The sequence below is a fragment of the Leptonychotes weddellii genome, chromosome 4 (genome assembly GCF_054177405.1).
Source record: "Leptonychotes weddellii isolate Sample4059 chromosome 4, ASM5417740v2, whole genome shotgun sequence".
Classification (NCBI taxonomy): Eukaryota; Metazoa; Chordata; class Mammalia; order Carnivora; family Phocidae; genus Leptonychotes; species Leptonychotes weddellii.
The window spans coordinates 48,621,931-48,649,792 of NC_138372.1; the positions used below are offsets into that span (position 1 = coordinate 48,621,931).

Here is a 27,862-nt window from a genome sequence, read left to right on the forward strand (position 1 = left end):
CCTGAAGCAGGGCTCAATTGATCCCATGACCCTGAGATCATGACCGGAGCCGAAATCAAGAGTTGACACTTAACCGACTGAGCCACCCAGACACCCCTTCTTTGATCAGTCTTACAAAAGATTTCCCTGTTTTGTCTTTTCAAAGAAACAGCTTTTGTTCTGTTCATTATTTCTATCTTTTGCTTATTTCTGCCCTTTTAAAATTTTAATTCCAGCATAGATAACATAGTGTTTTATTAGTTTCAGGTGTACAATATATTGATTCAACAATTCTATACATTACTCAGTGCTCCTCATGATAAGTGTACTCTTAATCCCCATCACCTATTTCACCCACCCCCCACCTACCTCCTCTCTGGGAACCATCTGTTTGTTCTCTACAGTGAAAAGTTTGTTTCTTAGTTTGTCTCTTTGTTTTCTTTGTTAGTTTCATAAATTCCACCATGGGGTATTTGTCTTTCTCTGATCTATTTTGCTTAGCATTATACTTTTTAGATCCATTCATGTTGTTGCAAATGGCAATATTTCAATATTTTTTTGGCTGAATAATATTCCTGTGTGTGTGTGTGTGTGTGTGTGTATCTCACCTTTTCCTTATCCATTCATCTATCAGTGGACACTTGGGCTGCATCCATATCCTGGCTATTATAAATAATGCTTCAATAAACATAGGGGTGTATGTATTTTTTCAAATTAGTATTTTTGTATTCTTTGAGTAAATACCCAGTAGAGGAATTACTGGATCATACAGTAATACTATTTTTAATTTCTTGAGTAACCTCCATACAGTTTTCCACAGTGCCCTTATCTTTATAATATCCTTGTTTTGTTTTGTTTTTTTTTTCTTCTTTGGGTTTACTCTTTCTCCTCTGTCTTTATTGGTATTAATACTTAGCACCTTTGTTTTCAATCTGTATTGTTTTCTGATTAATGTATTTAAATCAAGTTTCTTTTTAACTAATGCTATACCTATGTATCCTAAATTTTATTTTATTTTGGGTTTTTAAGTTTTTCTTTCATTTCTAGGTAATATACAGTGTTATATTAATTTCAGGTGTATGATATAGTGATTCCACAACTCTATACAACGTGTCATAAATTTTAGATTGTAAGTGTTACAAATTGTTCTATGATTTCCTTTTCCACGTAAAGCTTAATTACTTTTGTTTCTGTTTTTCAGTTTATATCCACTTAGAAATTTTAAAAAACTATTCTTCTGACATAGATTTGTAATTTATTGCATTGTGGTCAGAGAATCTAGTCTCTAATGTTGATTTGGGGGGAGGGGATATTGTGGCTGCATTTTGCTTTGGTGCATGGTTACTTTCTGTGAATGTGCCACGTATGCTCAAAAACAATCCAATCAATGTTTGTGGGTTACAAAGTTATATGTGCATATATGTGTGTATAAATATTAGTTTGAGCTTATTAATTGTGACTCAAGTCTTCTATATCTTTGCTTATTTTTTTCTGTTTGATCTGTCAGTGTCTGAGGGGAATGTATTAGAAGTTATCATGTAGAATTGTTGGGTTTTCTTTTTCTCCTTATTCTATTAGTTGTTTCTCCATAGATAGATAGGTATAGGTATTATTAATTATTAGGTACACATTTGTTTATAGTCATATTGATTATTTTACCCCTCTATGTGTTTTTCTGATGTTAGAGTTGCTACTTCAACTTTCTTTTAGTTTATATTTGCCATCCCTTTATTACCAACCTTTCTGTACATTTTATTTTAGGTATGTGTCTTATAGGTAACATGTTGCTCTAAAAACATGTTTTAAAAAATCAAATTTAAAAAATCTGTCTTTAATTGGTACATTTAGACTACTTAAATATGTAGTGATGACTATTCTCTTATATCATGTTTTCTTTTAACTATACTTTTTTCTTCCATTTTCATTTTCCATCTACTATTGGATAAATAAGAATTTTCTTCGAGTGTGGATTGTCCTGGGGAGCAGGTGGGAATAGGTAAGCATCTCTGGGACAGGAAGAAGGAAACCCCTCAGCCAGCAAGCCCGAATGTGACTTCCTTAACGTCACCCCTTTAAAAGTGAAAATTAAATGGAATTCTGCATTTTCCACCTGAGGATGGCAGTTTGAGAATTAAACTGGTTGAGTGCATACCGCTGTTGGAGCAGTGGTCAACAAAGGACAGCTTGTATCGACTGACAGTTGGATTCTTGGCTGGTCCATTTCATACAAATTCTTCTCTAGAAAGGCAGGGACCTGTGTCCTGTATCTTGGTATTCCTCCTCGGCATCAATCATACTCTTTTACACTAGACACCAAATGTTTGTTAAATGAGGTTTTTAGATTATCTGAGGCCCCTAAGATCAAGAAGCAGTTGGAGGGCTAAGGTTTTGTAGATGAGAAAAAAAAAAGCCATAGACAATAACTACTAAAAAAAAAAAAAAGGAAAAAAAAATTTCTTCTTCGCATTTGAGAATAATGTGTTCTGTCTTTATCCTATTGGTGATTGCCCCTAACTTATTTACACCCCTAGATTTATCAGTATCCCTTTCTTCCCACTTAAGTCAATCTTACCTCCATCTTACTTCCTCCTTCCTTATCCCACCTACCACCATATTGGTGTCTACATTTTAATTTTAGGATTTCCTAAAGTATTTTTTTTCCATGGTACTGGGTTTTATATGCAAGAGTGAAATTAACTATGCTATTACATACCTTCATTTGCACGTATCATGTAATATTGTCTTGAATTTACTGCATCTCATGTCTCATTTTCAGAGAAGTTATTAATGTAAAAACTTTTGAGAATTTGTGTAGTTGGGAATATTTTTATTTCTTTCACATATTTAAATAATAGCTGAATATAAAAATATTAAAAATGTAGATTCAAAATTGTTCCTTTGGCACTTCAGAAATACTAATTTGTTGTCTTCTTAAATCCACTGTTGATGCTTTGAGGAAGAAGATGGTATTAATTCATTTCTTGTTCCTTTGGAAATACGTTCTTTCTCAGTAGAAGCTTCTAGCATTTTTTCTTCAGCTTTGATGTTCTTAAGTTTCAAACCCAAAAATGTGACTAGGTGTGTTTTTTCCTTATACATCATCTTTGGAATGCCGTAACCCCTTTCATTCCATGTTCTTTAATTTTTCTTTAATAACAAGAAATTCTCAGCCATCATTTCTTCAAAGATCCCCTTCTTCTTTCTTCTCCTTCAGGGACTCCTATTTTATACAGGTTGACACTTCCGGCCTCTTTATTGCCTTCCTTTTTCTCTTTTGCTTGTATTTCTTATTTCCGTGTTTTGTTTTGTTTATTTGCGTTTTCCACTTCTTTATCCTTTGCCTGTGTCTTCTTAGAGCTTTCTTTTGAACTGATCTTTCAAGGCACTCTTTTGTTTTTCAACCACACATATTCTACTATTTATCTGTTCAAGCACAGGATGGAGGTTAAGAATAATGCTCTGTATGAGTTTCTTCAATTTCCTTGTCTATAGAATAGTGATAATAGTAACATGCTGTAGAGTTGTTTAGGAGGACTATGTGATATAATCCACGTAAAGTGCATAGAATGATGTCAAGTATGCAGTGGGGGCTGCTTTTTTTTTTTTAACATTTATGTTTTTCATACCCAGTATTTCTAATTAGTTATTCTTTGTAACTGCTTGTCCTTGATTCACGTTACTAACAACAAATTTTTAAGGGTATCGATTATGTCTGTTACTATGTAGTGTTCTTATCATTTCGTATCCATTAATTCTGGTTTGTCTATTACAGGTGGTTCAGTTTGTTACTTATAATTTTTAATGGCTACATTCTCCAGATGTCTAGCTGTGTTCTGTGAATACATATTTCCCTGGGAGGGTTTCAGTGTCCTCATATGTGAGTGTTTAGAGGTCGAGGGAGTGAAGGATGGACAGGTGAGAGCAAAAGCCTGTTCATTTTAGCTAGGGTTTAGTGAATGCAGATGAGGAGCTAGGGCTGAGAACCTCTCCTTTACTGTCTGTCCTTAACTACAGCCCTTTTCCCACCCCAACCAGATAACACTGCGCCTTGGAGAAACTCTTAATTCAGTGGTCCTGTGACTGTCACTGGGTTAATGCTGCTGGTTTCCCTCTGTGTGCTGGCCAGGAGAGCCCTCATTACAGTCGCACAATCAAAAGCCCGTCCCCAAACTGGCTGTAGACCCAGGCTCTCTCATGCTCCCTGCGGAAGTCTCTCCCTCCACATCGAGACCCGCCACCTTCTATCTCTCTAAGGGAGTTCTCACAGATTTTGTCTGGTTCTCAGATCTGTCACCCTTTCCCTCTCATGTTCACAGTATCTGGATTTAGAGAGGGATTCCACTCCTATTATTAGTTCTCCATTTTGTTATGACTAAAAGTTTATAGTATTTTATAACTGTATATTAATATTCTCCTCTATCAGGTTGGTTTTTGAAACAGAAAACAATTTCATATTTTTAGGAAGCTACCTAATCACATGTATGTGAGTGCAGTTCAGCTTTGTCTCAGAAGATGAAGTTAATGAAGACTTTTATTATAAAAAAAATTTGGGGGGCGCCTGGGTGGCTCAGCCATTAGGCGTCTGCCTTTGGCTCAGGTCATGATCCCAGGGTCCTGGGATCGAGCCCTGCATCAGGCTCCCTGCTCGGTGGGAGGCCTGCTTCTCCCTCTCCCACTCCCCCTGCTTGTGTTCCCTCTCTCGCTGTGTCTCTCTCTGTCAGATAAATAAATAAAATCTTAAAAAAAGAAAAAAATTTTGTAAGGCAACCCACATTATTATGCTTTAGATAAACATTATAGTACGGCTCTTCTGTAGTATGAGGTATTCATACTGTGTCAACAAATTATCTCCCCATTAATAAATTCAGATTCCCTTGAAATTTTTCTACTTGTATAAAGAGATTTATCTTACTAAATTGTTAGTCCTCTTAAAGCCAATTTGTATTTCATGGGGACATTTTATGAGGATTTCAATATATGATGTATAGTAGAATATCTTAGCATTATAATTAAGAATTGTGATAGAATATATACAAAAATGTATCATGTAAAGCAATTTGCATTTATCATAAAGATCAGAGGAGTGAGAATTTTTGGAAGAAACCTTTAAAATTTCATCTTTTGTACTTATCCTTGTTCTAATGTTTCCTGTTTCTGTATTTATTGAAGATGCACAGTAATCAAAAAGGCTTACTTCCAGAGCCAAATCCTGTACAAATTATGAAAAGTTTAAACAATCCCGCCATGTTACAAGTTCTTCTACAACCCCAGCTCTGTGGGCGAGCTGTTAAACCAGGTAAGCACATGGATACAGATTAAATATAGAATGTTGGCATGAAGCCAATTTGTGCTGTTTTGCATGAAAAACACAGTAAATTAGTCCAAAAATATTTTTCTAGGATTTGTCAGTGAATTTTAAGTAATGATCTGAACTGATAATAGGTTTTCACTATTTCTGGTAGATACAGTCTGCTTATGCGTTTCCTAATTTCTTTTTAGTAAATGTTAAATATTAAAACCAGCTTAGCTCTTTGTTGACAGGAATTTAGAGACCAGATAATTAACACATTGTGTTGTTATGGATTGTATCAACAAAGGATATGCTACTTTTCCATGTAATATTTTTAGTAGCAGAATTACTTTGTTCAGACGTGTTAAAGGTATGTTTCCTCTTTCCTCTTTTCTGTTGAAAAGATGTTTCACTCTGTGGAAAATGACAAAAATATTATGGAAATCTTTATAATATTGGTATATACTGAATATCCACCTATTTAGTATTCTTCCTCTGGTAAGAGCCCACCTCTTGGAATGCACAACTATACATACATAAAATTTATGTTTTAGCATTATGAAGAAGTGAATTTTTATATTCAACACTAAAGTTTAGCATAAAAAATGTTTAAATATACTTATTGTTTCAACCCCAACTGGTCTAACACCAACTAGTGGACTGCAATTTGGTTCTAGCACTAACTATCCAGGGTTAGCACAGACCCTGCAAGTTAAGGGCTTAGTCATCCACAGGTCCGCTCCTGCTTCATGCACCAGCTGCAAGCTCAGGGGGTCCCCCAAACCACCTGTGTTTCTGACCAACTGGCCACAGATTTGGGGGGTTCTGGTTTGATGATTTGCTAGAACAACTCATAGAACTTAGGGAAGCACTGTACTTATGATTATAGTTTTATTATAAAGGATAGAACTCAGAAATGGCCAAGTGAAGATACTCTTACAGCTAGGTCTAGGAGGGCCCCGAATGCAGAGCTTTTATGCTCTTTTCCCCTGGAATCAGGGCATACTACCCTCCCAGCACATCTGTGTATTCATCAACCAGGGATCTCCACTGAATTAAATTTGGCGTCCAGAGTTTACTGGAGTTTCATTATGTAGACCTGATTGGCTGTTAGTGAACTGAACCTCCGGTTTCCCTCACTGTCTGGAGATCAGGAGGTCTGGCTGACACCACGGGACCCAACGCTCCAGCCCTCTAATCACATGGTTGGTGTTTCTGGCATTGACCAGCGCCATGGCAGGGTCCACCTTGAGTCACCTCATTAGCATAACAAAGACACTCCTATCACTCAGAAAATTCTAAGTATTTAGAGATTTCCTTCCAGGAACCAGAGACAAAGACCAATTAAATTTTTTATTATACAACAATATTCGTAGTAAGTATATCCTATAATCATCAATTATTTGTGTGTAAGAAGCAGCGTTAAAGGTTTTCTGGCTCAGCCTATTACATAATCAGATATCTTTTCTACAGTTTTAATGGTATAGAGATATGTGTTTATGTCTTGACCACTCAAAGCATAAGAGGCTCATTATTTCCCAAGGCAACCTATTCCCTAGTTGGACAAATTTAATAACGAGGTTTGGTTTTTTTTATATTAGATGGTAAACCCTAAAATTTTAGTGACTTATTCTAGTTCTTTCTCTGAAGAAACACAGAATAAGTCTATTGCTTCTTCCCTAAGAAAGGACTTCTAATAATATTTGAAGATCACTATCATGAAACCTTAGTCATTTTTTTGTTTTCCCTTTTATTCTCTAGGTCAGTGGTCTTTTTGAAATTTATTTATTTTTTGGTGGTGCCTGGGTGACTCAGTCATTAAGCGTCTCCCTTCGGCTCAGGTCATGGTCCCAGGGTCCTGGGATCGAGCCCCGCATCGGGCTCCCTGCTCAGCGGGAAGCCTGCTTCTCCCTCTCCCACTTCCCCTGCTTGTGTTCCCTCTCTCGCTGTGTCTCTCTCTGTCAGATAAATAAACAAAATCTTTAAAAAAAATTTATTTTTTGACTATGCAGCGCTATCAGTGAATTTTGAGCAGAGCTCCAATATATACACTGTATGTATCAATTATATGTCAGTTATATAAATGTACCCTTGTTAACCCATATATTAAGAAATGATAAAGCTTAGTATTTTTATTTAAAGATGAAAGTAAATATGAACAAGAGTTCTAGTAATTTTTTCTACACCTCATAAATTTCTTTGGAGATTACAGGTCTATATTTGACTTTCTGTAACATGTGCTAGGAAATACTCTCTAGTTTCCCCAACTAGCTGTCCTCTTGTAGATATTAGCCTAGGTTTTCTGGGCTGTCCAGAAATATGGTGTACACAGACATGAACATATCCTGTGAATGGGTTTTGAACACAGAATGTGGTGAGATTTCTTTCCTATGATCATTATATTTCTGTTAATACAGTCCAAGATTGTGTTAGTGTTGACAGGCAGGATATCATGCTCCTTGGGTCTTTTAGAAAGTATTGGCCACACCTTTGGACTCTAGGCTCTCTTAAGTAACTCCTCTCCAGTATTGGGTTTTGTGTTGTTTTGTTTTTTTCTTTTCATATAGTAGAGAATATACATTCTCTAGATTGCCTTTCTACTCAGATTGATGTATGGCATTAGATATTATGCTTATTTTATTTTATTTTATTTTGATATGCTTATTTTAGTGCAAGTTTCACAATTTTTAAAAAAGATTTTATTATTTGGGTGGGGGGAGAGAGCGAGCACGAGTGGGGTGAAGGGCAGAGGGAGAAGCAGACTTCCCGCTGAGCAGGGAGCCAGATGTGCAATGTGCGGCTAGATCCCGGGATTCTGGGATCATGACCTGAGCCAAAGGCAGACACTTAACCAACTGAGCCACCAAGGCGCCCCTGGTTTCACAATTTTAAATAAGATCTTCTACTATTACACCGATGGAGAAATTATTTCACCAAGTATGGCTTTCTGTTTGTGTGGTGTGGCAAGGGAGGAGGATGAAATCTACCTCACTTGAACACATGCAAACTTCTGGAGGATGTATGGAAAGTTTCTTCGTGTTCAGGAAAGACAAAGTGTCTTGTTAGTCAATAAGTTCCATCTGTATTTCCTTCACTGTGTCCTTTTTTTTTTTTTTTTTTTAAGATTTTATTTATTTATTTGACAGAGAGAGACACCGGAGAGAGGAAACACAAGCAGGGGGAGTGGGAGGAGAAGCAGGCTTCCTGCGGAGCAGGGAGCCTGATGTGGGGCTCGATCCCAGGACTCTGGGATCATGACCTGAGCCGAAGGCAGACGCTTACGACTAAGCCACCCAGGCGCCCGAACACTATGTCCTTTGTATCTTAACTCTGTCCCTTACTATACTTTGAGCTACTCACAGAGGGCTCAGAGCAAGCGAAGAATTATAATTCCTTATGTTTATATTAAATGTAGTATATATAATATGCTTATATTTATACCCTTGTTTTATTTTTCACATAACTCACACATATTTACTTGTTTATAGTTTGCTCTCCCACTAGAATGTAAGTTCCATAATTGCAAAGATTTATGTCTTGTTCATCTCATGCACCTAAAACAGCACTGTTTTTTATAATGAAAGGGACTTAATTATTTATTTACAGATGAATCCCCTTCCTCTACATCTCTGTTCCACAACTCACACATACCTGCTTACTCACATGTGGTCTGGTGTAAATTCCTGACTACTCTTGTCTGCCTTTTCTGTCTAATCTGTACGCTTCTGTCAGACTGACTTTCCTCCCAGGCCCAATTTGGTTATGTTACTCTGACCATACCGGTCTTTTCTCTTCAATCCAGACCCTTTAACCACCTTCAAAAATACAATACAGTGTAAATATTCTAGACTTCTTTCTTTATATATGTGTGTGTGTCCATTTTAAATTTTACGTAGTGTGTGATTTGTTGTAGTCTTATAAATTATATTTTTAACAGCTTTATTGAGGCATAACTGCATATTAACTGGCACATAGCGTGTAAAAAATGATGTCTTGACATGTATAAAATTATAAGTGTAGATAAATTTTGAAATGTTTATCACCATAATCAAAATAATGAACATATTTATTACTCTAAAAAGTTTCCTCTGGCCTTTTGTAATCTCCCTCTCCTCCGTCCCCAGGAAAATACTGATTTGATTTCTGTCACTCTAGCTTGTATTTCTAGAAATTTCTATAAGTGGAATCATACAGTATGTACTGTTTGGCTTCTTTTCACTCAGCTTACTGAGATTCATTTATGTTGCTGCATGTATCAATAATTTTTTTTCTTTTTAATGAGGAGTAGTATTCCATTCGATAATTTGCATATTCATTGACTTGCTGATGAACATTTAGGTTATTTCTAGTTTGGGATTATTACAAATAAAATTTCTGTGAACATTTGTGTACTAGTGTTTACGTAGGCTTATGCTTTAATTTCTCGCCAGTAAATTAGTCATGGAATGGCTGGGGCATATGGTAGATGTATGTTTAAGTTATAGGAAACTCTGCCAACTGTTTTCCAGTGTGGTTAAACCACTTTGTATTCTCACCCAACACTGTCTAGGACATCAGTGTGCTCAGTCTTCTCACCAACACTTGACATGTTAGTGCTTTAATTTTAGCCTTTCTGTTTTATGTTTTCTGTTTTATGTGGTGCTATCTCACTGTGATTTTGAGTATTCTTTTTGACTGATGATTTTGAACATCTTTTAATATGCTAATTAGCCATCTTTATATCTTTTTGTTATATCTTTTTAAATATTTTGCACATTTTAAAATTGAGTTATCTTTTTCTTGTTAGGTTATAAGTGTTCTTTATTCTAGATGCAAGTCTGCTGTTGTATACATGAGTTTGCAAATATTTTTTCACTCCATAAGATGTCCTTTATTAACAATGTCTTTTGAAGAATAAAACTTATTATTTTGGTGAAGTCCAATTTATTATTTGTCTGTTATAATTTGTACATCTTTTGTCAGATTTAAGAAATCTTTGCCAAATTTAAGGTCATTAAGATGTTCTCTCATATTTGAGAAGTTTTATAATTTGACCTTTTATATTTAAATCTATGGTTCATTTTGAGTTAATTTTTATTTATGATGTGAAGTAAAGTTCTAGGTTAATTTTTTTTACGGATGTTCCAGCATCATTTGTTAAAAAAGATTACCCTTTTTCCACTGAACTTTCATTAAAGTTCACTGTGTATGCATGGCTCTATCTATGGACTCTCTATTCCATTGATCTAAATGTCTGTCTTTATCCCAGTACTACATTGTCTTGATAAATGTAGCTTTATAATAAGCCCTGAAGTCAGTTAGTGTAAGTCCTCCAACTTTATTCTTCTTTTTTTCAATTTGTTTTGCCTATTCTATGTCCTTCATATTTGTATAGAAATTTTAGAACCAGCCTGTCAATTTCTATGAAAAATGTCAGTAATTTGGCTGGGATTGTGTTGAATCTATATACTAATTTGGGCAGAATTGACAGTTTTGAGGTTGAGCCATACATATGGAATATTTCTCTATTTAGGTCTTGTTTAATTTGTTGCAACAGTAGTTTTTAGTTTTCAGGGTATAAATCTTACACATATTTTGTCAGATTTATCCGTAGTATCCTACATTTCTTGATAGGATTTTAAATAGTTTTGCTTCTTAAATTTCAATTTTGAATTTCATGTTGCTAGCATATACAAGTACAATTGATTTTGTATATATTGTATCTTGCAAACCTAGCTTATTTCTTGTAGGTTTTTGTTCTTAGGATTTTCTATATAGGCAATCATATAATCCACAAATAAACACAATTTTATTTCTTCCTTTCCAATATGTATGCCTTTTACTTCTTTTTCTTGCCTTACTGCAATAGACAGAAATTCCAGCATAATTTGTGAGAGTGGACATCTTTGCTTTGTTTCTGACCTTAAGGAGAGAGCATTAATTCTTTTATTATGTCAGCTGTAGCTTTTTCACACATTTTCTTTTTCAGGCTGGGAACTTTGCCTTCTATTTCTATATTGCAGAGAAATTTTGTCATGGTAATTGCTGGAATGTATCCAGTGATTTTCTCCATTAACTGAGATGATCATATGTGTTTTTTGTTTTTGTTTGGTCTGCTAGCATGATGAATTACATTGATTTTTCAGTGTTAAACCAACCTTTCATTCCTAGGATAAACCTCATTTCGTCATGACATATTATAGTCCTTTGTATATATTGTTGATTGATAGTGTTGTTCAAGCGTTCTTGAGGAGGGGAGGATGGGGCACAATGGGAGATCTAGCCAAGAGCTAAGAATAAGGGCAGTTAGATGTGAGACTGTGACATTTTCTGGGTGTTTTGATTCCAATGGTTGTTGTTTTTAACTGGGAAATACTGTATTCATTAGAAGCTAGGGAAAAAATATTAATGTTTTGTAACAAAATACAGTGACTAACTGAAAAAAGGGAGGAGGTGGTGTTGAAATGTCTAACCATAATTGTGGATTTGTCTACTTTTTCAGTTCTAGAAATTTTTGCCTTATATATTTTGAAGCTTTGTTATTTGAGGCACATTTAAGATTGTTGTATCCTCTTGATGAATTGACCCCTTTATCATTATGAAATGCCCATCTTTATCCCTCTTTCCTAATAAACAGTCTGTCTTTATAAACAACTCAGGCTAATGACCTAATCTTCCTACCACCAATTGTGAAATGGACTCATTCTATAGAAAGCACTTTCTAATGGGCATTTTTCCAAAGATGAAATGGACTGGTTTAGCAAGTAATAAAACTTGAAATGTACTTTTGAAAACACGGGATAAACTTGTAGACATGTGATATATTACATATATAATATCCAATTTTTTTAAGATTTTATTTATTTATTTGACAGAGAGAGATACAGTGAAAGAGGGAACATAAGCAGGGGGAGTGGGAGAGGGAGACCCCGATATGGGGCTTGATCCCAGGACCCTGGGATCATGACCTGAGCCGAAGGCAGACGCTTAACGACTGAGCCACCCGGGTGCCCCAATATCCAAATATTTTTGATCATTGGGTTAAATGCTCTTTTTAAAGACACTTATATTTTACCCCCCCCTTTTTTTTTTCTTAAAACAACACAACTCTTTAAGTAAGCTCTATACCCACCGTGGGGCTTGAACTCACAACCGGGAGATCAAGAGTTGCTGCATGAGTCACATGTTCTACCAACTGAGCCAGCCAGGCATCCCAAAATTAAATGCTTTTTGAAGTGCTTTCTATTCCTGACAATTTCCAGTTGCTTTATAATAATTAGATGAAATTACTTCATATATTTTCTATCTCATGGTCCTTTTTGTCTCTATACTATTTATTCTGAAAACATCCCCCTCCTTTTTAAAAAGATTGATTGATTTATTTGAGAGAGAGAGTGTGTGCGCACATGGAGAAGGCCAGAGGGAGAAAGAAACTCTAAGCAGACTCCACACTGAGCAGAGCTGGATGCGGCTCGATCTCAGGACCCTGAGATCACAACCTGAGCTGAAACCAAGAGTCAAAACTGAGCTGAAATCAAGAGTCAGACACTTAACTGACTGAGTCACCCAGGCGCCCCTGTTCTGAAAACATCTCTTTTGATACATACTCTGGTATTTGTACTCAGGCAAACTTGATAAAAAGTGTGGTTACCATTTATTCTTTTTATCAAATATGTACAGTACTGTTTCTTTTGTTTTTATTATGTAAATATTTTTCTGTACATATATTATCTTCTTAAATGGATTTTAGGCTTTTCAAAGGAAAAGTCTGTATCTTGTCCTTCCCTCCTCCACCCCCCCATTCCCTGCCAAAATGTCCCAAACACCTAACAAAAATACTGAGCAAGTAACATGGGTTCAGTTAGTATTATACTCACTAAAAGATGGAATTAGTTTTGTTGCTCTAAGCACTAGAGAAAAGAAGGGCTAGGTTTGGTGTTTTATTATGATGATAGAAGGTGTTGGAATTTTGGTTTGAATCACCGGGAAGGGAGCTTGCCACTTTTTGTGCAATGACAAGGTCAGTATATCATTGAACTTTGCATGAATTTGTTAAGTTAAAAAAATATTTATTTGTCCTTTCTGGAGTTTGTTTTTATCATATCATAAAGTTTAATTTTTACTTTTATTTTCTTAAAGCAGTTCTCGGAACACCTCACAGCTTGCCCCATCTGATGAACTCATCCATCTCCCCTGCGTTTTTGCATTTGAATAAAGCCCATCAGGTATATAAATAGCATTGAGTACTGCAGTATGAAAACTTGGAGTGACTCATTTGTTTGTTCTTAAAGTTTAAAATTCCCATGAAGTTAAACAAGTATTTTGTTTTTTAAACAAATCCTTAGTAATAACTATAGCTACCTGAAAACATAATGAGTACATGAGATCAAATTCAGCTGATCAAAGCAGTAAAGTTCTATCTATTGATTTCTGCTTATAGGACATTAAGAAGGGAAGGAGGTTATTTTGTGGTTTATTTTTCTAGAAATAAGTGGTTAAAAACAAGTCTTAGGTGGTCTTAAAGTATTTACAGAAAGAAAAAAATAAATGAACATGAGCTCTTAATTCTTAAAATGTAATCTATATAAAAATAATTCTTATTAGAATAAAAAATATTTTTCATACCTTTTTCAGATTAGTATTTTAAAATGTGTTTGTATATATAAATAAAATATTGGAGATGAGTAGTATGCATTACTCTCAGGTCCTGCTGGAGGCTCTACCTGAATAAGAGCCTAGTTACAAATCCAACCTAATGCGTAAGTGATGATTGATGGAGATTGAGTGAATGAGCATCTAGTCCTAAATGCAGCTTTTTAAGGGGAAGGTTTATCTTTTATTTAGTTTTCATTCTTAGGCTCTAACATAGGACCTTGTACATTATAGGGTATTTATTCATTCAATTACTCCGCAGATTTTATTGGGAATCTGACCTCTACTGGACGCTGCCAGTCACTGAGGCCACAGAAGGGAACAAAAATATTCCCAGTCCTTGTTCTTAGAGAATTTCAACAAATACAGAAAACAAATGTGAATTACAATAAGGTGTGAAGAGTGACATGGGAGGGGAGTTCAGAGTATTGACGATACTCTCTTTATTTTAGAATTGAGACTAGAATGTTTAATTTTGCCCAGAAGGCCTGTCCAAGCAGGCCTCTCCTATCCCAGCAGCAGTGGCCTGCTTTTGGTCCTCAGAGGACCTTGATCTCTTCTCCTTAGGTCTTTGCTCCCCTGCTGTTCCTTCTGCCTGGCATGCTCCCCACCCCAACAGCACCTAAGTCCCCCAGATTTCACCTAGTTACTTCTGCACAACCTTCAGATCTCTGCGCAAGAGTTAGTTCCTCAGGGAAACCTTCCTTGAATTTACCAATCTAAATCAAATCCCCAGCTATTCTCAGAGCTCCTGTGTGTGTTTCCTTCAGATGCTCATCACCATTTGTAATTTAATGTTTTTATAATTAATGAATGTCTCCCTTCCCCAGGAGCCTCTCAGATCCGTGAGGGCAGGTCGTATTTTGCATTTCTCACTATGTAACACAGTGCCTGGCGCATAGAAACTGCTCAATAAATATTTGTTGGATGATTAAGTGAAGAAATAAATGATTGAATGACATGGAAGCTGAAAAGGGGTGAGGGAAGGAAGAAGGATGGAAGAAAAGAAAAGGAGAGGATGTGGCGTTAGTTTCATGACTACGTGGTCACATCTTGTATGTTATTAAAAGAATTAATTACGTTGCCTAAAGTGGGAAAGTGGCATATTAAGAAGCCGTTGCTTATGCTCAGATCTGGAGAATTGACCTTTAAAATGAATTGGGCTCTATGACAAATAGCTTTCCAAAGTTAAACTAACGGAATGCTCTATCATTTTCACAGAGCACAGTTACGGGTAATACTTCCAATTTATTCCTCCAGAATCTTTCTCACGTACCACCAGTACAGCAACAGTTACTGAAGTTTGAGAATATTCATACTAATAATGTAAGTATGGACTTATTTTTTTTTCCTTTGAATTGAATTCATTCCCTTCCTAGACTCAGGCTGCTGGTCAGATTGTTGATGAATTTTCCCATGTGGTAGTCTCTTCATGACCACGATACCCTGTTGCCACGGGCAGAAGTCTAACTTTCTTTTCTTCTCTTGCAGAAACCAGGCTTACTTGGCGATCCCCCAGCCATGGTACTTCAAACCACAGTAGGGATAGGGTCAGCACTTCCTTTGAAAACAGAGTTGGGTCATCCTGGAGAAGCACACAAAAGTAAATGATATGCATTTACTGACAAGTCCATAAACAGTCACATTAGAGATTTAAAGATGGTTTGCCTATATCTTGCTTTTATTTACAGAAAGGTCAAAGTTGAGTTTTATTCAGTTCTTTAAAATTTTTTTTTTTTTTAAAGATTTTATTTATTTATTTGAGAGAGAGAATGAGAGACAGAGAGCATGAGAGGGAGGAGGGTCAGAGGGAGAAGCAGACTCCCCGCCGAGCAGGGAGCCCGATGCGGGACTAGATCCAGGGACTCGATCCCGGGACTCCGGGATCATGACCTGAGCCGAAGGCAGTCGCTTAACCAACTGAGCCACCCAGGCGCCCCAGTTCTTTAAAATTTTAAGAGCCCTCTTGGCTTTTCTATTTTTAATATTAGAGAACTATTGATAAGTTATTGATGGACTTGCTGGCATGCCAAGATCACACTTTCCCTGTTGGATATGCTTTAATATTTGATGAGGGTTCACGCAGCCTGAGGCAAAGACATAGATCCCTTTGAGACTGACATGCTGCCTGCTGGGCTGACAACATATTACATAGGTATCCATTTAATTTTTGCCTGAATAAGAAACCCTTAGCTTTTAAGGAAATATGTGGCATTCTGATGTAAACTTTGATGATTTACTTGATTATAATGTTTTTTTTTTAATGTGATCTCCAAGCTAGTAGTAGAAGAAAAATAATGACATGTGTACGTTGGGCTTCTGAAAAGATGACAAATTAAACAAAACTATTATTTTAGAAAAACAAGAGCATGTGGTAGATTATACCAAGATTTCTTATTTGGATGCGATTTTGAAAGGCACTTTCAGTTTGAAGTGTAATTGAAATTTGTTTGAAGTGATTATGCTGGGAAAAGAGAAGGGCCACCAGTAATAAAAATTTTTTTTTAAAAAAGTTAAATTTGGGTAGCATATTTAGCCTCTACATAAAACCAGTGAGTCAAATGACTAAATGAGTCCATCACTTCTGACTGTTGGAATCGACTGTGCAGAAGCTGAACTAGGATACAGACAGGTGTAGAAATTTTATGGTATGATGAGGCCTGTTCTAAAAATTAAATTTTGTATCACTAAAAGCTTATGCAAATGTTTATTATTTGTGTTGAATTAAATAATAGACCATTTGCTTTAGCATGCACTGCTTTAAGAACACTGAAAATTCAGTGTCCAAATAAATACATTGCTAAAAGAACTTAAGTATCCACCTCTAAATATTTAGTACTAGAAATAATTAAATTTGTGTAGTGAATTTATAAAATAGAAATTTGACTTGAAGTAGTTACCAAAATTAGCTCTTTTCTCTTGATTTTGAAGTACAGATTTTTTAAAAAGTGAAATGGTTCAGAATTTTCCTACTAAAACTTTCATTTCTTCCAGAATTTCTTGTTATTTCCTGTAAATAAAAATGTAAAACTTTGTGTTATATTTGGTGCCTATCTATTCACAAATATTGGTGTTTTTTAAACCAGTGGTGTGCTGATGTTTAAAAACCAGCTGTCTAGGCTTAAAAAAAAAGTCTTGATTTTTTGTAGCATTTTTGGAGTTCCTTGTGTAAACACTACAACTCATTGCCAGTTGCCCACTACCCGTGGGAAGACTTCTAATTCAGGAGCTGGGAAAAGATATGCACAGTCCGCTCTTATGAACTGGTGCAAGTCAGCTGATCAAATTTATTATTGGATTTAAATTTATTTTTAAGTGTCAGAGAATTTTTTTAAATGCTTATTTAATTATTCCCTTCAAATATGGAAGCAGGCAAATTACAGTGATCGAGCATAAAAAAGAAGGTACCTGATATAACTTAAGTGCCAAAAAATACATACATTTTGCTCTCAAATTCTAAAATATACAGTTAAAACTTGGAATTAAAAAAATATCCTTGATATTATCCTGGAAGTTGTTGAATATAAGAAAAGCATGATTACTGTTAGAGGTTTTTGTTTTTCCATATAGGAATCTGCTACTTTACAAGCACTAACTTCACCTTCTGAGTGTAACTGTTCTCTAATAGATATATTTCCCCTGTAAGTTAACAAAATCAAAGGACTGTTGTGAATAATTCTCGTCTAACCAAAAGCTTCTTGCATTTGTGGTTCACTACAGCATCTAATCTGATTCCAACTCAAACAACTCTAACAGCTGGAATGGGCATATTACCATTCTTTCCAAATCAGCACATTGCTGGACAAGCTGGGCCAGGGCATGGGAATGCTCAAGAGAAACAACCAGCCTTGGTGGGGAAGGCAGAAGGAAATTTCTCAGGGTCACAGGCTTATCTTCAGAGCTTTCCAAACCTTACTGCTGGAGGCTTGCTGACGGGACACCATAAGCAACAGCAAATTCAGCCAAGAGGCACGGAGATCAATTCAGGGGTAAGAAAACTGTGTTTGTGCATACACACACACACACACACACACACACATGCACACACACACACATAGACACACGTGTACACATCTATACTACATGTATGTAGATACTATGCAGGAATATATATATGTATATTCTTTTAAAATTATATCTTAAATTCTAATTTTAGAAGATTCTAAATTGGGGTTATGTTACAGGTAGTATAATTTAGGAAGTATCATAAAGCATCTTAACCATTTTTAAATTTCAAAAAAAATAATAGACTTAAAGTATATAAATATGGATTACAAACTAGATAATTGATATGTCAATGACATGATTTTTTTCATAATGTGAATTTACGTCTCAAAATAGAAGAAAATATTGCGCTCTTAAAAAAAAAAAACCCTGTTATTATAAGCAAACAAAAAGCCATCTTTTGGTAAGTGGTGTCAGCTAATGTTTGGGGACTGTGCTTCATTACTTACCAGTTTGTCTGTAAGTAAAATAATCTGAGCAAAATGAGTTTAAGTCTGTTATTGTAAAATAATTTAGGTATAGAATCTTTATTATAGATACTTGCTTTTCTAAAAAGTTTGAGATACTCAAAAATGCTTGATATTTCAGAAATGAAATATAAACTGAGTTCAAAATTTTAGAGTTTGGGAAAGTTTGTGTCATTGATGCTTATCCAATTACATATTACTTATGAGGCTTTCTAAGTTAATAATAATGCTTTCAAAATATGTTTGTTTTCTACTTTAAACAAAAGTTTAAACTTTTGTTTTCTACTTTAAATGTTTGTTTTCTATACTCTATAGCTAATTAGGGTATTTTAATATTTGAAGGCAAAACCAATTTTATTTTATCTGAAAAATGTCAAAGTCATTTATTAAACTCTGGTCTGCTCAAAAGAATCTAACCTCTGTTTTAATTCTGGAAGTTTTTACCCAGTTATTTTATTGGTTCTTAGGCCAGTGACATTTGTAAATGTTATAATTGATAAGTGGAATAAAGTACATTTAATTTTTATTCATACCCTGAAATACCCTTTGGTTTGTAAGTAGTATAAAACTCAGGCTATAAGCAGCATTTGAGGAAAAAAAATTCATTTAGTTGGCTTTTTTCAAATGTCAAAATAATAATATTGAATTTGGAGGAGGTTTTATTGTCAACTAGTCATAGCAGCAGGTATGGAAAGAATGCTCTGCAATTGTTCATTGAGAAAGCTAAGGCAATTCTTCTAGAATAAATTTAAAAAATTTATCTGCAAAATTAATTTCCTGGGTTATTGAGGGAAACTAAACAAATAGAACTCATATATGAATATGTTGTATCTTTTTGGACAGAAAGCACCAGATCTTCAGAAAAGCTTGATTTGAGGTGATTCACATAATGGGCAGAGTCAATGTGGAGGAAAACAGCCAAAGTGGCCCAGGGCCTGGAGAACAGGTTCTGGGGAAAGAATTGAGGGAAATGGATACATGTAACTCGGAAAGGGAGCACCAGCTGGATATACATTAAAAAAATTTACTCTCAGACTAGTCACCTGGTATTTTGTGTTTCACCAGTAGGCAGACCCAGTCCAGTAAGTATTACATACAATAAAGCAAATTTAGGCGTAATATAACAAAGAACAGTTGAAGCTTTCAAACAAACCAAAAACTGAAAATAATTAAGCAGATGCCAGGTGAGCATTGGTGCAGATTGTTGTAGAAGTGACTCCTCTTTCTGACAGCAGGGGCTTGAACCAGGTAATCTCAAAGTAGGTTTTCCAATAATGTAACAAGATTTTTGACTTTGCTAAACATAATCGGCTTAACTTGGCTTTAGGTTTTTAGACCTGCATTTTTAAGAAATTTTTTTATAAGGTATAATTGACATATAGCATTATATTAGTTTGAGGTATATAACATAGTAATTTGACATTTGCATATATTACAAAATGATCATCACAAACATCCATTACCATACATGGTTATAATTTTTTTTCTTGTGGTGAGAACTTTCAAGATCTACTGTCTTAGCAACTTTCAAATATAAAACATGGTATTATTAAATATCATTGCCAGGCTGTACATTACATCCCCCTGATATATTTATTTCATAACTGGCAATTTGTACCTTTTGACTATTTTGCCCACACTGCCTCTGACAACCACCAGTCTCTCTTCTGTATCTGTGAGCTTGTTGTTGTTTTTTTATTCTACATATAAGTGAGATCATATGGTGTTTGTTTTTCTCTATTTGACTTTTTTCACGTAGCATAATGCCCTCAAGGTCCATCCACGTTATCACAAATAGCAAGATTTCCTCCTTATTTAAGGCTGAATTCATCCATCAAAGAGCACTGATGTTGTTTTCGTATCTTGGCTGTTGGGAATAGTGCTGCAGTGAATGTGGGAGTGCTCTACCTCGGTGATTTCATTTCCTGTGAATATATACCCGGAAATGGGATTACTGAATCATATGGTAGTTCTATTTTTTATTATTTTAGGAACTTCCATACTGTTTTCCATTATGGCTGTATCCATTTTCTCCCACCCAGGAGATTGTCTTTTCATTTTGTTGATGGTTTCCTTTGCTGTACGGAAGCTTTTTAGTTTGATGTAGTCCCACTTGTTTCTTCTGCTGTTGTTGCCTATTCTTTTGGTGTCATGTCCAAAAAATCATTGCCAAGACTAATGTCAAGGAACTTTTCCCCTTCAGGTCTTATCTTTAAGTCTTTAATCCAATTTGAGTGAATTCTTATGTACGGTGTAAGATCCTGGTCCAATCTCATTCTTTAGTGTGTAGACATCCAATTTTCCCAACACCACTTATTAGAGAAACTGTCCTTTCCTATTGTGAATTCTTGACTACCTTGTCAAAGATTCATTGACTACATATGTGTGTGTTTATGTCTGCGCTATGTCATATGATCATGGTGTGCAGTCTTTCAATGTATTGTTGAATTTGGGCTGCCAGTATTTTGTTGAGGATTGTTGCAATCTGTGTTCATCAGGGATATTGGTCCGCAATTTTATTTTCTTGTAGTGTTCTTGTCTGGCTTTGGTCTGAAGGCGATGCTGACCTCATTAAATTAGGAAGTATTCCCTCCGCTTCAATTTTTTAGAAGAGTTTTAGAAGAAATGGCTTTAATTTTTCTTTAAATGTCTGGTAGAATTCACCAGTGAAGCCATCTGGCCCTGATATTTTCATTGTTGGGAGGTTTTTGATTACTTCTTATTTCACTATTGGTCTGATAAGATTTTCTATTTCTTTATGATTTGGTCTTGGTAGGTTGTAAGTTTCTAGGAATTTATCCATTTTTTTTTTTCTGGGTTATCCAGTTTGTCGGCATGTATTTCTTGGTAATAGTCTCTTACGATCCTTTATATTTCTGTGGTATCAGTTTGAATATCTCCTCTTTCATTTTTAACTATTTGAGTCCTCTCTTTTTCTCTTGGCTAGTCTAGTTAAAGGTTTCTCTATTTGTTTATCTCTCCAAAACTCCAACACTTAGTTTCACGGATCTATCTTTCTAGTCTCTTTTATTTCTGTTCTAACCTTTTTAGTTTCTCCTTTCTGCTAATTGTGGGCTTAGTTTGTTCTTCTTTTTATAGTTCCTTGATGTGTAATGTTAGGTTGTTTGAAATCTTTCTTTTTTCTTCTTGTAGGCATTGCTATAAACTTCCCTCTTAGAACTGCTTTTGCTGTATTCGATAAGTTTTGGTATGCTATATTTCCATTTTCATTGGTCTCAAGATATTTTTTTACTTCTCTTTTGATTTCTTCTTTGACCTGTTGGTTGTTCAGGAGTGTGTTGTTTAATTTTGTATATCTGTGAATTCTCCAGTTTCCCTCCTGTTATTGATTTCTAGTTTCATACCATCATGGTCAGAACAATACTTGATATGATTTCAGTATTCTTAAATTTGTTCAGCCTTATTTTGTGGCCCAACATATGATCTATTTTTTCTTTTTCTTTCTCTCTTTCTCACTTTCTGCTTCTGCTTTTGTTGTCAGACCCCCCCCCCAAAAAAAAACCATTGGCAAATTCAGTATCATGAAGCATTCTACCTAAGCCTTTAAGAGTTTTATAATTTTAGCTCTTGCATTTAGGTCTTTGATCTTTGAGTTAATTTTTGTATATGGTGTAAGGTGGGAATCTACTTTACCCTTTCACATGCGATTTCCAGATTTCCCAGCACTTTTGTTGAAAACACTGTCCTTTCCCCATTGAATAATCTTGACACTCTTGACAAAAATCATTTAACCATATATGCAGGGACTTACTTCTGGGTTTTCTATTCTATTCCATTTGTCTGTATTTCTGTCTTTATGCCAGTACTACACTGTTGAGATTACTGTAGCTTTGTAGGAAGTTTGAAATCACAGAGTATGAGCCTTCCATTCTTGTTCCTATTTTTCACCTTTTTCAACATTGTTTTGACTATTTGGGGTCTCTTGAAATTCCATATGAATTTTAGGGTGGATTTTTCTTTTTCTGGAAAAAAAAAAAAGTTGGAATTTTGATAGGGACTATATTGAATCTGTAGGTCACTGATTAATACTGACATTTTTAACTATGCATCTTCTAATCCATGAACATGGGATGCCTTTCCTTTTATTTGTCTTTTTTTTTTTTAAGATTTTATTTATTTGACAGAGAGGTTTTTTTTAAAAAGATTTTGACAGAGAAAGTTTTTATTTTTTATTTAATTTAAGATTTTATTTATTTATTTGACAGAGAGAGAGAGAGATAGCGAGAGCAGGAACACAAGCAGGGGGACTGGGAGAGGGAGAAGCAGGCTTCCTGCCGAGCAGGGAGCCCAATGTGGGACTCAATCTCAGGACCCTGGGATCATGACCTGAGCCGAAGGCAGACGCTTAACGACTGAGCCACCCAGGCACCCGACAGAGAAAGTTTTTATTTATGTCTTTTAATCCAGCAATGTTTTTAAACTTTTTTTAAGATTTCTTTATTTTAGAGAGAGAGAGAGAGAGCATGCGCAGGGGAAGGGGCAGAGGGAGAGTGAGAGAGAGAATCTCAAGCAGACTCCACACTGAGTACAGAACTACACATAGGGCTTGGTTCCAGGACCCCAAGATCATGACCTGAGCTGAAACCAAGAGTTGGACACTCAACTGAGCCATCCAGGTGCCCGTTTTTAACATTTTTAATATTTAATACAGTATATTCAAAATATTCAAAATGTAATATGTACTGAGCTATTAAGATATTTTACATTCTTTGGTACTATTTGAGATTTAGTATATATTTTACATTCCACATACATCTCAGTTTAAACTATCCACATTTCTTATGCTCAGTAGTCATGTGTAGCTAGTAGCTATCATATTGGACAGTGCAGTCTTAGATATTTTCATGGCTTAATCCCTCACTTTATTGAGATTTCTGCTTAAATATCACTTTCAGCCATGTTTTGTAGTTTTAAGTAAGTATTTTTCTTCCTTGGTTCAGTTATTCCTTTGGGGGGGGGGGTTCAGTTAATTCTTAAGTTCTTTTTGATTCTGTTGTAAATGGAATTATTAATTTTCTTTTTGGATCGTTCATTGTTAGTGTGTAGAAATGCAACTGATTTCTGTATGTTGATTTTATATACTGCAACTTTGCTGAATTCATGTATTCTAATAGTTTGTGTCTGTATATGTGTAACATTTAGGGTTTTCATGCATCCAAAAGCAGAAATCACTTTACTTCTTCCACTCTGGTTTGGATGTCTTTTATTTCTTTTTCCTACTTAATTGCTCTAGCTAAAATTCCTATATTATGTTGAACAGAAGTGGTGAAAGCAAACAGCTTTGTCTTGTTCTTGATGTTAGAGGGAAAGATTTCAGTCTTTCACCATTGAGTATGTTGTTGACTTTTCATATATATATATATATGAAACTTCATATATATATATATATATATATGAAACTTCATATATAACTTCTGTTATATTAAGATAGCTTCCTTCTATTCCAACTTTGCTGAGTGTGTTGAATTTTATTTTTTTTAAGATTTTATTTATTTATTTGAGTGAGAGAGCAAAAGCAGGGGGAGCAGCAAAGGGAGAGGGAGAGGCAGGCTCCCCGCTGAGCAGAGAGCCTGACGCAAGGCTCAATCCCAGGACCCTGAGATCATGACTTGAGCTGAAGGCAGATGCTGAGCCACCCAGGCGCCCTGTCTTACTCATTTTAGTATTATCAATGCTTACCACAGTGCCTGGAGCATGGAAAACATTGAGTAAGCATATTTGAATAGATAAATACATCTGTATCCATATCACAAGCAAATCTGGACTTCTTTGGGGCTTATGAAGTTGTACAAGACAGATTTTGCAATCCAAATACAATAATATTGGCCAGATAAGGAAGAAAAAAAGGAGTTGTTGCTCTTAAATATAGAAATAAGCACTTGAGATTATACTTCCTTCATTCTGTTCATGGAACAAAGTAAAAATTAATTTGAAATGAAAACTTAGCTGCTAGCTTTAATTATAGTAATCTGAATTGTCTTATTTAAAAAGTTTTTACCAACAGAAAGTGAAAAGTAAAAAATTGTCTCAGAACAAAATGAAATGAGGGGCGCCTGGGTGACTCAGATGGTTAAGCATCTGCCTTCGGCTCGTCATGATCCTGGGGTCCTGAGATCGAACCCCACATCGGGCTCCCACCTCGGCGGGGAGTCTGCTTTTCCCTCTCCCTCTGCCCCTACCCCCTGCTCGTGCTCTCTCTCTCTCTGTATCTCTCTGTCTCAAATCAATAAATAAAATCTTAAAAAAAAAAAAAAAAGAAATGATCTGAAGAATCAGCCTTTTCTTCTGTAAAAGAAATACTAGAACTCTTACACCTAGTTATATAAAATTTACTGATATATTTTCAAGAAATGTGAATTTCTAGGATTATCTTCTAAACTGTGGATTTGGATTTTATTAAATCCACTTATTTTGTTTGGTATTTAGAACCAGAGATAAGTAAGCTTTCCTTTATCATTTGGCTGTAGCCATATACTATAAAATAAAAATCTTAATAAGAAAATGTAGATAACAGTATTTCTGGAAATAAGATATGGGATTCATTTTTTCTTGTGAAGTTGAATTATCTCCTAGTTCAAATGAGAAGGATTTACAAGAAGCCCTTTAATTCTTTCATTTCTAAAGTTTTATGGTTCTGGAATAGTTAAAAAAAAAAAAAAACTAATTGAAAAAGTAATAGCAAGTGGAATGTGATCATTTTAATCAATATCCAGAAATATTCCATAACTTCATATGTTCAAATATGAGGTTCCACAAATTTTTATTACACTAGACTAGATTTATTGAAGAATAAATAAATAAATCTCTTTCCGCATTTTTATTTTCCTGTACCTCTGATTAAACACCTACTGTTTTGTTTTTGATAAATAGGCTGCCTCTAAGAATCAGACTTCACTGTTGGGAGAACCACCAAAAGAAATACGGCTCAGTAAAAATCCATACTTGAACTTGGCAAGTGTGTTGCCCAGTGTGTGCTTATCATGTAAGTGAGAGCTCAGTATTAATATTTTGGAGTTTTATTAAATACTTTCCATAATCAGTTTTACTTTAATTTTTAATTGAATGGAAGTAAATAATGCTTATTGGCTATGAATGCCTAAATTATGACCCCAGTCTTTAAATTAAAGAATAACTAAAGTTAAGACAGTTAAAATGCATTCTAATTATTTAAGGAAAAAATCTTTTGTAACATTTTTTTAAGAATATAATCTATTTTTGAATAATAATAGAAAATCATCAGGCAAGGGAATTATTGGCAATACTATAATGTTTTACTATATATAGAATCATTTCTATTCTAAATCTATTTCTAAAATAGAGGTTTAAACCTCCGTGTATCTCATATATCCAGAATATTTGCAAAGTACCCCCAAAATATGTGCGCTAATGATAATTGGCAGAAGTTGAACTCTTATTTACTTTTTTGGAAGACCTTCTCAGGCCTTTAATTAAGGTAAATTAATTATCAAATATAATTTTAAGGGAAAATTGCAAATATGGTATGCTCTAGGCCCTAGGATATTCACTACAATGTTGGTTGTCAATTGTGTAACTGAAAAGTGCCTTAAAGTTCATCAATAGGGGAATGGTTAAATAAAAAATAAATGATCATAAAATGGAATACAATACAACTTTTTGTTACAGTTGAGGGAGAGCTACATGTACTAATATGAAATCTCTAAAGCAAATTAAGTGGAAAAAGCAAATGTGTGCATAAAATGATTCCATTTGTTTGTTTAAAGCTATATATCCTTATGTGTATATATTTAATGTGTAAATGCACGCAGCAAATCTGGGAAAATAAATTCTAAACTGTTACCTCTGGGAAAATAGAATTAAAAGAAAAGAAATGAAAGATTTTAATATATATTCTCTGTTTTATAAAGTATCCTCTTGAACCTAGACATTAATTTGTAGTTTTTTAAAAGAGCCAGTAAAAAATTTAATGTGCTTCTCCTATACCTACTACATTTTTATCTGGTCTAAAAATTGATGGTTACGGGGCGCCTGGGTGGCTCAGTCATTAAGCGTCTGCCTTCGGCTCAGGTCATGATCCCAGGGTCCTGGGATCGAGCCCCACATTGGGCTCCCTGCTCAGTGAGAAGCTGCTTCTCCCTCTCCTGCTCCCCCTGCTTGCGTTCCTTCTCGCTGTGTCTGTCAAATAAATAAATAAAATCTTTTAAAAAAAATAAGAATTGATGGTTACAACTATTGCATTAACAAGAATGATTAGTTTACATTTTGTTTGCTCTTTTAGAGATTAGACACATATCTTTAAAATGTTTCCATCAAAATTATTTATCCATAAGGCAAACTTCCATTTTCAGTTGCTTTAAATGAACAAGACAACATCATATACTATATATTCTTCTCCCGGGGATAAGAGATATAGATATATACTGGCAAATGAAAATCTGTGTTCTGTTTGGGAATATGTTGAATTAATGAGTTTTGTATTTTGTTTATAATCTATAACAAAACAACTTTTAGCTAAAAATATTATTGATGCTTGCCTTTAGCCCCTGCAAATAAAACCACTCTACAGAAGACTGGAATTGCAAGCAATATTCTGGATGCAGTCTTTCAGGGAAATGAATCACAACACACATTGGAAAAGTGCATTTCTTATTCTCAACCTTTTGGTGATTATGCACAGGTAAATAAATGATTCTCAGGTTTTGATGATATCTAGAGAAATTGGTTCAACTATATATTGAGTTCACTGAATATGAAATTGTGATTCCTGTAATATCATAGGAAAGTAAAATTGCACTCATCTGCACAATATTCCTTGCTCATTTGGGATTTTAGGACATGTTCAAGACCTTAAGTGTCATTTTGCGCTAGATATTTACCTCGCGGTGTTTACACTAGTGGTCAACAAATTATAGACCAAATCCAGCCCACTGCCTGTTTTGTAAAAAAAGTTTTACTGGAATACAGCCACGTCCATTCATTTACATGTTGTCTATGGTGCTGTTGTACCACAATGGTAGAATTGAATAGCTACAGTGGAGACTATGTGACCCACAAGATTAAGTATTTGCCATCTGGCTCTCTACAGAAAAACTGCTGACTTGTGTCTTACCAATGTACCCCCGACTAAGGAACTCAAGGAAATGCCTCTGTTCTTCACCACTGTTTATTGATTACAGACACACGACCATAATTATAGGCACTATTAGGCTCACATTTGAACCAATCAATCACTAACATAAAAAGTATTATACTCCAAAGACATATTGTGCCATTACTTAAATATGTCAATTTTACTTTGGCCTTTTCTCCTTCAGGTTATTCTCAGTGGCTTAAGCTGGGAGTATATATTATGGTAACAGTATATGATGATATAATTGTGGGAGTCTTATAATTACTATTTTGATTCAGATTCTTTCTTATTTCTCAGCACATCAGCTTCTCAGCTCTGCCCTATCTGTGGGAGCAATGCTTCCACTCTGATTTCCTTGGA

At 35.0% G+C, this 27,862-nt stretch overlaps 1 protein-coding gene across 1 annotated transcript in view; it reads left to right on the forward strand.

Moving 5' to 3' along the window:
- RAVER2 (ribonucleoprotein, PTB binding 2) overlaps window positions 1–27,862 on the forward strand; it is an 80,736-nt gene that overhangs the window by 26,294 nt on the left and 26,580 nt on the right. The window contains exons 5-11 of the mRNA XM_081817083.1: window positions 5,149–5,275; window positions 13,388–13,473; window positions 15,161–15,226; window positions 15,392–15,503; window positions 17,621–17,889; window positions 25,264–25,375; window positions 26,913–27,049. Of these exons, the coding sequence (XP_081673209.1) occupies window positions 5,149–5,275; window positions 13,388–13,473; window positions 15,161–15,226; window positions 15,392–15,503; window positions 17,621–17,889; window positions 25,264–25,375; window positions 26,913–27,049 (909 nt within the window). The remainder of the gene's footprint in view (window positions 1–5,148; window positions 5,276–13,387; window positions 13,474–15,160; window positions 15,227–15,391; window positions 15,504–17,620; window positions 17,890–25,263; window positions 25,376–26,912; window positions 27,050–27,862) is intronic.